At 38.2% G+C, this 14,287-nt stretch overlaps 1 protein-coding gene across 1 annotated transcript in view; it reads right to left on the minus strand.

Moving 5' to 3' along the window:
• Positions 1-2,377: 2,377 nt before the first annotated feature.
• Positions 2,378-14,287, minus strand: part of LOC306756217 (exostosin-1-like) — a 37,679-nt gene continuing 25,769 nt past the window's right edge. Inside the window, exons 3-11 of the mRNA XM_079240908.1 lie at positions 13,198-13,305; positions 12,607-12,726; positions 9,595-9,727; positions 7,737-7,855; positions 6,822-6,917; positions 6,140-6,229; positions 5,796-5,956; positions 5,546-5,717; positions 2,378-5,169 (exon numbers count right to left, since the gene is read on the minus strand). Coding sequence (XP_079097034.1) covers positions 4,984-5,169; positions 5,546-5,717; positions 5,796-5,956; positions 6,140-6,229; positions 6,822-6,917; positions 7,737-7,855; positions 9,595-9,727; positions 12,607-12,726; positions 13,198-13,305 — 1,185 coding nt within the window. The 3' untranslated portion in view covers positions 2,378-4,983. The remainder of the gene's footprint in view (positions 5,170-5,545; positions 5,718-5,795; positions 5,957-6,139; positions 6,230-6,821; positions 6,918-7,736; positions 7,856-9,594; positions 9,728-12,606; positions 12,727-13,197; positions 13,306-14,287) is intronic.

The raw sequence follows: 14,287 nt of genomic DNA on the forward strand, positions 1-14,287 counted from the left end.
AACAAGACAGAGCATCAATTCAACGATTTATTAATTTGTCACAAGTTAGTTAAGTTGTTGGTCACTGTGCTATGAACAGAACACCTAAGTTGATCTCAGAAGTGTAAATGGGCTTGAGGTCAGGACTGCTGGTAAGCCATTCCATTCTCTCCACTCCCAAATTCTGGTCTCTGATAAACCCTGCACTCTGGGAGTCAGCATTGTCATCTTGAAAAATAGAGTTCGATTCCAAACAGTGGAGATATGGGACTGCCATTGGTTGCAGAATCTCCCTGTATAGAGATTACCCCGAATGAAAACAAGCCTTGTTTTTCCAGTGAGGGAGATACTGCCTCCACCAAAAACAGTTACTGTCAGTGCAGAAAAAAAACACAGCATTCTCCATGTCTTCTTCACGCTTTGACCCTGCAATCCCAGCTAACATGGGCATAATTTGAACTAATCACTGAGCATAATGTTCCTCCACATGTCCTGTTTGCAGACACTCGCTCAAGCAGCACTGACGATGAAGGGCAGTCGTGGAAGTCAATAGCAGAATAAACTGCCAGAAGAAGAGATGAGATTTGTCAAGTTTTTCATGGACACAACCCACAATTCTGCTGCTCATTCTGCAAATGTATTTTCCTTATAAATGTGGCATAACTAAACAGGAGGTTAACTTTCCAGTGGTATACTATTTATTTTCAAGAAGCATTGTTACAAGGAAAAAATCCACTAAACACAAAAGACTTCTTATATATTGTGCCATGTGCACAAAAACAGTGAGACATTTTAACTACCCAGCAATAAGCCAAATAAGGCCGATGTGTCGAGGCGAGATGATTTTTGGATTGCCATTTGTTTGAAAAAGATCAGGATAACAGTTTCTGTTATGATGTGAGCATTTCTGTGCTAATGCCTTCCAGCTTTAGACAAGCAGCGTTCAACATGAGTCACAAAGCCTGAGTGTACAATTATATCTACATATCAAAGCAGAAGTATAATTATCTGCACAGCTGGTTGAAGTAAAGCATCTTGTGCTTTTGATGTAGTGAAACATTTTCATGTGCATACAGGCAACTAGCAGGAATAGGATCCTTGTATTCCTGTGAGATTGTTTCCAGCTTTAATGTGCCTAATCTGAATGGATTCAATTATGTCTCCACCAGGAGCCTCATCGACGCTTCAGAAACTCAGCTGCTTTTTAGTGATGCGCTCTGTGGCAATGAGCAGCACTGCGTCTGTAAATGTAATCTCCACATTCTGGGGTAAAATCTTACTTATGAGCTCATCTCTCATATGAAATCCAAGGTGGTCTCCATTGTGTCTTTGTTTTTTATTACTCATAATGGTAAAAAAGAAAAAAAAAAACTTCAAGCTCTATCATAATTTTTTTTCTTCTAATTTGTGAGGCTTCAAATCATCATGAAATGTGTTTTTAGTTCTAAAGCTCCAAATAAGCCAGATGTGAAACTGAAGGCATCATTTCCTACTTAGCATAAAAACTAATTAAAATAGGGATCCAGTTAGAAGTGTTGGAGTTAACAAACTTCTTTAACAAACTTGAGTTGTTCCGGATAGCAAGCTGTGATGATGATCTGAAGGGATGATGACAGAAAGAGGATTTAGCTCAATTTTGGCCTCAAGTCAGTGTTAAATGCACTCAGATCCACCTCTAATGAAGATACACATCTCATCAATAGGATTAGGAGTACTTGAGCTCATTTGCATACCATTAAATTAAACAACACTTCTGGCATTCAAAGGGCCCCTGAATGCTTTAAATGCTGCAGCGGTGTGACGTTGCACATAGTGCACCTTATTTCCAAACACTGCATATTTATATCTTCTAACTGTACAGTACAGCTTTAGTGTAGCCATCAAAAGGGTTTTTTATTTTAGCGTGACCGCAGAGAAGTCATTCAGTGGGCATCGGTTCAGCTTTACATACTGTAAATCTTTTTGCTTTATAAGTTTTGCCCAGTTTGGTGTCTGTGTGTGCTTTCTCTGGCTGAGTTGGCAGCCATCATGCACCATGGGATCATCCCAGATAGATGCTGTTATTTATGCAGCATGTCTAAACCAATCATCCTGACAGAATTATGTAAACACTGCAGTTTCTGGCCATAAATGAAGTTCACACAAGGAGGAAGCTGAAGGTATTTCCAGGTTTGGATTTTGTTCTGTAGGTGCAGTCCTAAAAGCAAACATGCAACACTGGCAAAGTAAGGATAAAAAAAAAATAATAATAATAGTAATCAGTCGGTTTGTATCAAACATTTTATTTGATGATTTTTTTTTTCTCCAAATGTTTTTATAAAATTCACTTACAAAATTTTTTATTTTCTTCCACCATCTTTCCATTGTAATCTATAAGATTAGGTCTGCAGGTGTGTAAAAGAGTGAAGGAAACAGGCAGACACTATCCTGTCTTATAAATACTCTGTGTGTGAAAGGGAGTGAGAATTACATATATTATTATAGCTGTGACAAACACGAGGGTCTTTTGGAACCTCGCATGTATAACATCACAAGGAAGTATTTTCAGGATGAACTTATAGACTCTGAAAAAAAAAAACGTTCCTCGGACAGGAGGCAGGAATGTAGGTGTCCGATGTGTGGTGGTAAATCTTAGAGGATTCCAGTGTTAAAAGTCATTATGTCAGTGGATGATGATGGAAGAAAATAAATTAAAGAACAGCTATTAGATGGAAAAAAAAAAAGGGTGATTTTTCTTGCACAAGGCAGATGAAGAAAGAAAAAGTCTTAAGTGTATTTCCTCTGAAGGCACATCAATATATAACCCCTGCCCTCTGAAATATTAACACAAGAGAAAAGAAAAGAGAAAATGTCATCTTAAATATTGCACCAACTTCATTTCTGAAATGAGATTCTGTTTACGACAATATTAAATTGCCCTGGCAGCATCGTGTCGAGTAAGCTAGGATTGTTTACTTGCTTTTGAGCTCATAACACATTCACCAAAGTGAAAATCCTCATGCAGCGTCCACGGCTCGCACATTTAAACTCTCTGCCTCCGTTTCCACACTCACATTCTTAAGTAGACAAAAAATACTCAACGGAACACGTGGAGACAGGAATGCATGGCATTCCCTGTTGCAAATGGCAGAGAAAAAAAAAATCATTTATATGTATTTATAAAACAAAACCACAATCCTCCATTGGCACATACTGGGGTCTGTGAAGGAGCTTACCAAATCAATCATTTGTTTCATTGTTCATAAAAAAAAAAAAAAAAAAAAAAATAAAAAGCTAACCAAGAGTGCGTCAGGGGACGCATGTGGTTAGGCTTTATATAGAAATTTTGATTGCTTTACTTGATGAGCAGTTGGTTGAAATTTCCCGAACTGATGAGGGAAATCACAAACACAAATGGCTTTTTGGGACATTTTTTAGCAACATGATATGACGCAGCAAGATACAAACTGTTAAACTACATTAATAAACCAAATAATTCAGTCAGTTAGCCTATAAATCCAGCAGCATAACAACCCAATTTCATGTTCAAGTGACATTTGGCAGAACAGAAATAAAACAGGACTGAGATATGTTCCTCAGATTAAATAGACAAATATAAATGTGGCTCACTCGTCATGGTGCCCCTGAAGTCAAGTCAGCTTTTTAAATCTGCTATTTTGTGACTGAAAACTAATTAAAGGAATTGATGTTAAAGAAATACAACAAACTAAACATTAATTTGAGTATATCTCCCTGATACTGAATAGCTCTTCCCAGATTTTTCCAGCATTATTAATTAAAATTCAATTGAGTTTGGTCATATTTGTTCAGAGGAAGGGGGGATAACGCAACAGTCAGCTTTAAATGAACCAAGCCGACTCTAATCGTAGTGTCAGAAACATGTCAGATTTAAATTCTGCCAAAATTGTCTGTTCATGACATGAAATTGTGATTAAAGACAATTACAGATAAATAATCTCTAATCAAATCAGATCAAAGAAGATCTATTCTGTGGATTTCCCAGTGATTTGGGTTGGCTAGGTCAGTATCCTTTAACCAAACAACATACACAATCTTATATTGTTTATCAGGTCAGCAAGTATTCAAAAACAAACAAATCGAGCTTGTTATTAAACTTTCTTGAAGAGTAAGTTGATCTAACTGAATTTCTGGGGACATTAATTCCCGCATAACAAATTATTTTATCAGGATTAATTGTTCAGAATGGCACATACCGACAGTTATATCTGCACAACTTAATAAAAACAATTAATTACAAAGAAAATGATTTAAGTCATGGAGGAAATTAAAAAAAAGGGAGCAGCAAGATCAAGGTGCTAAACTGCCATCATGTCTTTTACTCAGATTCAAAGATCTGAATGCCTTCAGTGAAACCTTGAGGCACTGTGAATGTCAGATCGATGATTATTAGCCAGTTCTGCAGCTGAGGACTTTTCTTTCCTCTTTTAGCCCGCCATTCTATTGGATTTTATTAAGACAATACAGAAAATAATGCTGGCCACTCATTCACTGTATAAAAAAATAGCTAAACACAATCCAAAATAGTGTTATTCTCTTCATAATTAATAATATACTGCCAGCAAAGACTTTCAGAACCCTGTGCATAGTGTACAGAGCAGATCAGGCGGTCCCTTTCAGCAGATTGTAGTTGGACAGTTTGTCACTGCTGAAACACCACGGCAACAAGCTACGACTCCATGAGAAAAGGTGAGTAGTTTACAGTTTTCAGGTGAAGCTTCTAGGTAGTCGTAGTGGTAGTATGGGATTTCTAAACTTGGCTGTCCACAAGTACATGTGAAAGCCGGGTTTGAATGGAGAAGGACAACAAAAAAGACGGGTGTGGTGTTCTCCACATTTGTTGTAGTTTCTTCACTTCCTCTCCCACGGGACCTAATCCAATTTTCCTCTTCGCTGATGCATCTACGCAATGATCTAAAGTTCTTTACCTGTCCGCCCCCTCGCTCTTTCTTTGTTATGTCCACCGAGCGGGGAGGCTCAGGAAGGTTATAGCCTCTCGATATCTCTGTATTTCTTCCGCAATATGGACACTTGGTCTTTAAAGAGGACTGGGTCCAGCCTCATTTGAGAATGGACAAGAGGCATAGTGCCAAACCAGTTGGCAAACTTGTTCATACAGGTCTGACGCTGGGCAAAATGATCTGGGTCCGCCCAGCGAGATGCTCTGGAGCTCTGGGTGTAGATGTAGATGGTGGGTGGAACATAAAGATGAGGAGGTTGGGGGAAAAAAGAGAGAGAGAGATTAAATATAAAATATTAATAGTAATGTCAGTAATGCTATGTATTAAAAAAAAATTCTTAAGACCATATTTCCAGAAAAATTACAATTCCAATTTGTAAATGACCAGTGCTGATCTCACCCCCCCCACCACCACCACCACCACCACCAGGGATTAGGTGGTATAATGTGTCTAAAAGCTATAAGCCTATGCAACAGACAATACAAGGACTAATCCCTGAATGATCATGTGAAAATCCACACAAACCTCCCTAATGCTCTGTCTGTTGGCGCTCCAGGCATTAAATGTAAACAAATATCCTGCCTCACCTGGCCCATCATGGTTTCCTTGTACTGCTTCTTCTGGGTGACCTTGATGGGTGGTAGTTTAGTCACAGATGACACAAGATAATTCATGAGAATGTCCTCGCAGTTTGACATCTGGTCAACCATCGTCCTCAGACTGGCTGGAAGGTATGTGGTGTACAGGTAGTGGTAATATCTAGGGTAGACGTACAGCAGAGTTAAAGTAGCCTTGTTGAACAGAGTCGGTGTTGAACTAAAAGAAAAGTGTCCGTACTTGTGATAGATGGCAGCCCCAGTCAGCACCATGGAGTAGTCGTTGGTCCATTTGGACGTGTAGCCCCACCGCTCCTTGCTGCTGTCCCAGAAGTGGCTGCGGGCTGGGTAACCGACGATGCGGTCAGGGAAACTCTGCCATACTGTGAAGGCAAAGTCGACCTGGACCGAGATCACGGAGAAAAAGGAGAAAGATGAACAGATGAATGAGGACAAGAAACTAGCAACATGTTATTATTACAAATTATTTTAAACAGGTGCTTTAGCATAATGAAGTCAACAAAAACCAGCTCTCTTCAACAGAAATCACTGAGAATAACAGATATGTGTTACTGGAAGACTGACCTCTGTGGTGGAAAGCACAGTGTCCTCATCCAGACTGAGCACAGCATCAGTGGGGATGGTGTCGTAAGGTAGAAAGCGACTGCTTATCACCTTTAAGAAAAAATTCAAAGATGTAAATGGGTGCTGTGAGGAAGTTTCCTGCTTCTCTATGAACAGACATATACCAAGAGCAACATGAATTTCTTTATACTGGTGTTGTTTCATGTTGTTGTGTTGAAAGCGACAATCTGGTTTAACCAATTAGAGTTTAGATAACAGATGACCTTAAAACTCAACAGACATCTAAAAGTGTGTTTCCCTCCTTAATAAAACTCTGCAGCATCTGCTTTTCCTGCACAAACTACCGAAAACACCTCTGTGCAGCAAAAGTGTTCATAAGCTGATCTTCAATATTTTATTAGATAGCAGGTAATACACAAACAGCCAGAAGTTGTGTTTTGGACATTTTTACCCTCCTCTGTGTAACACTCATTTAAAGGCATAGAAGTTGAATAACAAAATAAAACAAGCAGGTTTTGTCGTATCAGTTAGTCCTAAAATAAAACCACAATTTGTGCTATGATACAAAGGTTTTTTATTTTTATTTCAGAATTTTTATTTTAAATAAAAGGTGTCCAATATAGGGTGCAAGAGAGTGGCAAGGCGGTGAATAGTAACAAAGGTTCATGGCTGCAGTTTTTACCTTGCTCTCTCCTTCTATAACAAGAACAGGGACTGAAGTGGCGGGCCAGCGGTGCTTGGCAGGAAGAGGTTTGTCACAGTTCCACAAAACTATCACCTGCATAAAGACAGACAACTAACTTAACAAAATTCAGCTACATATCCATGCATTTATGTAACATACGTGCACAAAAAATATAATCATTTCTGCCAATTGTTGCGAGATTTACCAGAAAATTGCTGAATGTTTTAAGATGAAAACTGTATAAGTGTAAAACTATATTTTGCAACCATTTTACCCAAAGACGTTCTGTATATTACCATTAAAAAAAAAACCTGGGATCTGAGCAGCAGAACTCTTTAACAAACTAAATTCACAATGTTAGTAAATTAGCGAAGGCCATAATATCTGGTAGGATAGATGAAAACCTGTTATTAAAGAAGGAAAAGCAAAACAAGATCTGTCTCTGAACAGTTGTCACTGCCAACGTAAATATTTAACAATTTTCAGACAGCACTGTTCTGTGCCGCTGCATTGTGTGACAGCTGAGACACGACACATTATTTGATGCTCCTGCAGTGAATAGGTTTCTGTGCAGTGTGCAGTAGTGTACTGTAAAGGATCTGAAGAATTATTTTGGTTGAATGCGCTGTTATAAGAATCTTTGCAAAGTATATAAACAGCCTATCTTTATTGACAGAGCATAAATAAGAGATGCTGCACGGCAGTTTCAAGCCAATAATAACACATGTAATGAGATAAAAGTGAGAAATTTCTGCCCAACATGGAGGAGGATAAACGGTTAAACATCTCAACATACCTGTGAAAAAAAAATCTGATTTGATAAATTAGTTCCACAGAGCTGCTCATGTCTTGGGGTCATGTCGCTCATCTGGTCAATCTAATCAAAAGTGCCGGACATGAGTTTTTAATTACCTGAGCACAGTACTGGGATTTTGCCACAGCAACAAGCAGCTTCATTACTGGCTGGGACTGAGAGACCAGTGGCGTGACCACATGAATGATTGCTGTAAACTTGGGATACGGCTTGATACCTGTGGGAGGAGGGAATAAAAACAAAAGAAAATGTTACCTTCTGGAATATTTTGGCTCCATCATCAAAGTTGAGGTTATAAATTTGTAGCTATGCCAGTAGTAGACAATGATTCAAAGGTGAGGGCTTTACATACATCTTTGGCTCTGCATCATTTATACAAATAACAATGCTTCAGGGTGAGCATCCAAAACTAATGTCATCAATAATTCATCCAACAAACCATGATAAATGTTTCCATGCCTTTCATTCTGCTTAGGACTAATGGAACTGAAAATTGACCAGTGTTTTTTGTAGACACCTATGAATATGAAGTTGTCGCCTTTTGGATGGAAAAATGCCACCATTTACTCTTAGTTGGGATGTGAACAGCTGAGTTTTGGCCAAAATGTTTACTGTGAAGTCAAAGCTCTGACTATTTATTTTTACTGAATTCTTCGAAATCACAAGAAAATTTGAGTCAAATTTAGGCACGTGAAGTTTATTTAAAGAAAATTTCCTCTGACTTTGAATAGAACTAACAACTTGAACAAATGCAAACAGTCACAACATAAAAGCACAGCTCAGTGGACAAACTTTGGGGTATGGTTACATGTTTTTTCATTCGGAATTAATCATTTGAATGAAATAATTCCGCATTAACTAGTTTACATGGAAAAATGAAATCCAAATGGAGGTTTACATGGAAACACGTTCTTACTTGCGCTTTAAATCAGAGGGTTGGGAAGGGTTCTAATTGGACAGGGGGTGGGCGTGACATTTGTACGTATACCAGAAATAAAGTTTGCTTTGTACTTGTCGTGTTTTCAGTTGTAAATTTAAAAAAATACATAATAAGTACCAGTTTTGTAGTCATTTTGATTATGAAGTACCAGCTCAACACAAGCATACTATAGTTTAGAAAGAGAAGGAACATAAGACTACCGAAGACGGGAGGCAAAAACAACACGTGGAATATGTGCGTCATTGTGACGGGACAAGGTAAGGAGCATGCTCAGAACGGTAGGAATTAACTTAGAGTGGAATAAAGTTTGACATGATAGAGGAATTAAACAGGTCAGATTTAAAATGACAATAAACCAGCCGCTTATTTTGGAATGAAGTTTTATTCCAAATGGACTTTTTCATTTTTTCCATTGGGAATTAGGTGTTTACATACATGGCCATTTTTCACCAATTTAAAGCAGAATTAACTTTTATTCGGAATTAAACAGGAATTAAAACTTCCATGTAAACGTTGCCAATGTGAAATTAAAGTACAATAATATTCTACTGAACAATATGAAGCTCTATACATAATCAGAGCATGTAGAACTTTACTTATTCTACCCCTGCTGTTGGATGCTCACATCTTTATCATTTCTGAGCCAAAATGAATTCTGATCACTTTATGCTTCTGATCTGTTGGCTTTCTTGTAAATTCAGAACTGTATAATTGACAATCACAGTAGCTGAACAAGTCTAATTAAACTCGTAAAAGAAAAAAGAGGGGGACACATGAGATGCTAGTTAAATCCATATAAACAACAAGCCAAATATCTGGTCAATTAACCAAGCACAAACATAACACGGTCACTAACTTGTGTGCTTTTCTGTGACAAATCACAAATGACTAAACACGTATTGAATAATCTGTCAGTGCTTTCCATTTCTGTTCACAAGCTGCCGAACACCAGCTGTTCTGGTGTTGGGCTGTAAATGAAAATCTGTCTCGCAAACTGCATCATTAAAGTGACTGACCCAGCTTAGCGTAGTAAAAGGGGAATCCTCCCAGGTGCGTAGAGTACTGAGGCAAGGTAAAAAGACCACCAGGAAGACTGTTCCACATTAGGCTGCTCCTTGAGGTGTGCAGCAGAACCCTGTCCTGGATAATCTGCATCAAAAGGAGAAAAGAAAAGAATTTAGTAATTTTTTTTCATTCAATAAAACTCTTAAACATTCTCTAAATCATATTACTTAAAACATGTCAATCCTCCATGTTGTTTGGAAAGTTTGTGCAGACAAAGATAGTCTGCAAACAAACAAACAAAAAAAAAAAGTTAAATTAAAAGTGACTTCAAATAAATAAAAATCCTGCTGACAACAAATGTCTGTCCTACTTTGATTGACTGTCACATCTTAAAAACAATACTGTCCTATTGCACATTTATTTTCTTCTTTTAGAAATTACTAACAGCCCAGGCTATTTTTGGTCATGCGGTATACTTTTCAGTCTGTAGTTTGTCAAATCAATGAAAGTGTAACTTATCCTACTTAAATATTTTGCATTTTATACATATGAAAATATCTGACTCTGGATAAGGAAAACTCATGAGACCCGATACACGGAAAATTCTTTCTAAAATTAGTCTTGGTCTGGATGGTAGGCATAACCATGAAAAGGAACAAGAATCTACGGAGTTGTATTTGAGAAAGCAGAGGCAGCTGTTACATTTCATAAGCCCCTTCAGGCTGCATGTGTGGACATAAATTATTTTTACCAAACAGTTTGATCAAATATTAACTGAATTTCACAGTTATCATTTACTCCTTGTTCCAGATATTCTCTAGGTCTAAATGCGAGAATGGCATCGGTTCCTCTATGAAATAAAGTGGGCATGCACTTGTTGCTCCATAATCCTCTTCCAAATTCCCAGGTCAAGTTTATTTGTTTAGCCAATTAACTTGTATATGAGGGAGCTTTGCATGCCCACAGCATCAGCTGCTCCCACTCCACCAAAGCTCTAAGGAGGCTCTTACACAGCGAGATGATATCTTAATAAAACATTAAGCATTCTGAGACCTTGGTGTATCTGCAGACTGAAGCAAACCCTATTTATGGTTTTTACACAGAGTCTTGATGTTTATCTCAACCTTGTTTATAGTAAATTCTGTGGAGTCCCGTGATAGTGGAGCTCACTGCAAGAGCTCATTTGTAGCCAAACCATAACTGGATTTGCAAAAACAGGTTAAGCTACTGATAGTGTAAACAATCTGAAGATCAGCTACTTCGGACTGCATGCTTTATCCTGCCGCAGAGAAAATTCCAGCTCTGCACTCTTGTGCTGTTACATTCTATCATACTGGTATGAAAAGGAAATAAAAATATGGTAACTAATGCTGATTTTCTTCCAGGGGTTTGCTGTTTTAGCAGTTTGAGATCATTGGCTTGGAATTGTTTCACACATTACATTGTGAATTTAAATGCACAGGAAACTTTATGCAACCTGGTTGCTTATATGCTCCATCTGGCATCTTTAGAATTCTTTTTTTTCCTCATTGCTCTTATCTGTGCCTGTTTGTAATTCTAGTCCAAGAGTAACACGATGGCTTTGTGTGCACCACAAAGAATACAGACAAATGGACCCTAACAGGAACAAACTACTGATGTGACTGATAACCAAGCCACAGCCACCACTGTCCAACAAAACATATAATCCCTTCAATCTACTCAACGGTGTTTTCTTACATCTACAACAATGTCAGCACAAAGTCTGAAAGCAAGGTGAAGTGAAACACTGTCTCATAAAGAGAAAACCAGATCATATTAAAAATGTCTTATGATAGCAGGGTTATTGTTGACATGAACAAATTAAAAACTGGTCTCCATTACGGGCAGGTAGGGTGAGAAAGGAAAAACACAAGCGTACATTATTGTATTATGTATAAGGTACAATTTCAGCAATTATAATATTTACCACTTTTATCAAAACAACTGAGTAGAATAATCATGTTTTTTCATTTCTATTCTTCTGTATGAGGTATTTATAAAGTCACATATTATTGTCATAGACTGCATATAAAAGATGGACGGAGACTTTGTGACGTCACCCGCAGGTTTCTGAAGAGCTGAAATGAAGCTTATAGGGCGGTTCCTACCATCTTGGCAGCGTGACACACGCTGTCTCTCCCGGAAAATACAAAAATGGGCAAAGCGGTATGAATGAGAGGGGGGCTGTGAATGTCAGAGTGGATGATTGACTATTGTCGATTGAACTCCAACCTGTTTGTAGCTAAGATCTAACTGAGCTAACCCGAAGCCAACAGGAGCTAACCAGCTCACAGAGGTAAGCGGGCTAAAGCTAAATCACACTGTCTAAATTCTGCCTTCTTGCAGCAGGATATCAGGTACCTGTCAATCAAAAGGACACTCCCCTAATTATGCCAGATTTCTAGATTAAATCACTTTTATACGGAGGAGTTATAAAATAAAAAATAAAAATAATAATTCAATCCCCCAACAGCTGTCATGAAGGTAAACCTGACCTATTGAACCTAAAACGGATGTAAACATGTTTATTTCTGATGTGAAGTTGGCCTTTTTAACATGGGAGTCTATGGGGATTTGCTCTGTTTTGAAGCCCCTAGTGGATGAGGGGGGAACTGCAACTTTTGGCACTTCCGCATAGGCTTCATATTTAACCGCTGTAGGTTGCCACTTGATTATTGTACATTTGTGTCATGTGATGCCTTCATCTGAATAATTTTGAATCAGTTGAGTTAGAAATGATTAGAATATTTAAATTTCTGCGTGTCATTACAGTACAGTATCACAAACAGCTAAGTGCTAATTATTTTCTTGGAAAACAGAATCTGTACATTAGAAAACAGTCATCTGTTTTTTTATACTGCTTATTCCAATTCAGGGTCAAAAGGAAGCTGGAGCCTATGCCAGCGAAGAAAACAGTACAAGAGTAAAATGAGGAAATACTACCTGATGCTCATTTGTATGTACATTTAGAGATACAAATGCATATGTTTGCGTATGTGTACCTCCAGCGTCGTCAGTACTATCTTTTCCACAGAATTGAAGTAAGCCTCCCACAGGAACTGCGTCTGTTGTCTGAGGGACAGAATCTTATCCTGGTGGATGGAACGTACTGTTGAAGGGATCTGGGACAGAGGTAAGACACGTTAAGCCACTTCTCTTGCCAAAACCGAATGACACACAAAAAGCGAGCTTCTGACGTCTTTTCCAGTGAATTATTCAGCATTATGGTATCTTCACAAGACAGGAAGCCAAATACACAAGCCAGCACTTAGAAATGAAAATGTGTCCTTAAATGAACTTTGTAGCTAAGCCAACGTAAAGAAGCATGATCATCAATAATTACTAAGCGGTGGGTGACAAAAATACAACTTGCACAAAGGAGTACTAAAAGAACATCTGAAAACTGCTGCTACATTACAAACCTTTCATAGGTAGTTATGTAAGATAAATAAATCAATAAAAACACAGAAGAAACAGCAGCTATGCCAGTTCTGCGAGAATAACCAAGACAGATATTCAAAAGGGGCCCAATAGCCTCACAGTAGGGAATGGCAGAAAAAGAAATTAACTCCATTAATGTTGAAGGTTTTTACCTGTAATAGCAGCCTTTCATCCCCAATCACAGCTGCTGTATTCCAGTCGATAATTTCTGAGAAGGGGAGCTCCCAGCCGTTACTTAGCATCACTGGTACACAAGCTGCCTGCATGAGTTAAGCCAGATACAAACACAATACAGAGTTGCTTAATAACAAGGTGAGCTTTTAGAACAGGGAACATTTAATGAACATGACAATAGAATAAATATAAGGATGAGAACATTTATAAATAACAAATGTAATCAAATGACACAATTTAAATAACAGTATTAGATACTTTTCCACCATTTTTCCATTAACTCCAGAACCACTGATGGCTAACAACTGAAAAGATTACTCAAAGTAGTGGCAGAAAAAAAACAAAACATGATAGAAAATTAATATGTTTCTAAGAGTTTAGTTATTACACAGTGAAGGGAGTATCTGAGTTGTGTGTCAACGCATGTCCTTACAAATCCATTAAGTAATTTGTGTGTGTGCGTGTTAATATGGATTGACTAGCACAAGCACCCTCTTACCAGCAGTGACCGGCTCTATAATCTCCTAAGCAGGATACGATTCACTGATTGGTCACAGCCCATACGTACGCATACATTCATGCAGAAACAGTCCTGCATCAGGAGGCTGCAGAGCTCATCTAATCTCCATGGTGTCATTAGCAAAGGTAGCAATCTGCTCAAAGGCCGCCAAGCTTTACCTGCTTATCTGCTCTTTACAGAGCAATCCACTTGTGACTCCTGCAGTTCAATCCTCTACTGACTCAGCGCATCACACACACACGCAGAGAACACACAGTCATTAATGAGTCTGAGTTCGATCACCTTCCTATATTGTTTCCATACATGCGTAAAAGATAATCTTAGGGTGACTTCACAGCCTTCTGCTTGACATGACAAGTGAATTCCACAACCTCATACATCATTTTCCCCCAATTATCTTCCAAATCAGAAAAAACATTGCATCTCCAATCTAAAACATACTTTGGCTTCATAGCTGCTTATCTATGAGCTTACCTCAATAACAATTCTTCAGCTTTCCCAAATTCACCAATGTCAGTCTCAAATCTTCAACTATGTGTGTGTTAGCT

This window comes from Telmatherina bonti, assembly GCF_933228915.1.
Source record: "Telmatherina bonti genome assembly, chromosome: 5".
NCBI lineage: Eukaryota > Metazoa > Chordata > Actinopteri > Atheriniformes > Telmatherinidae > Telmatherina > Telmatherina bonti.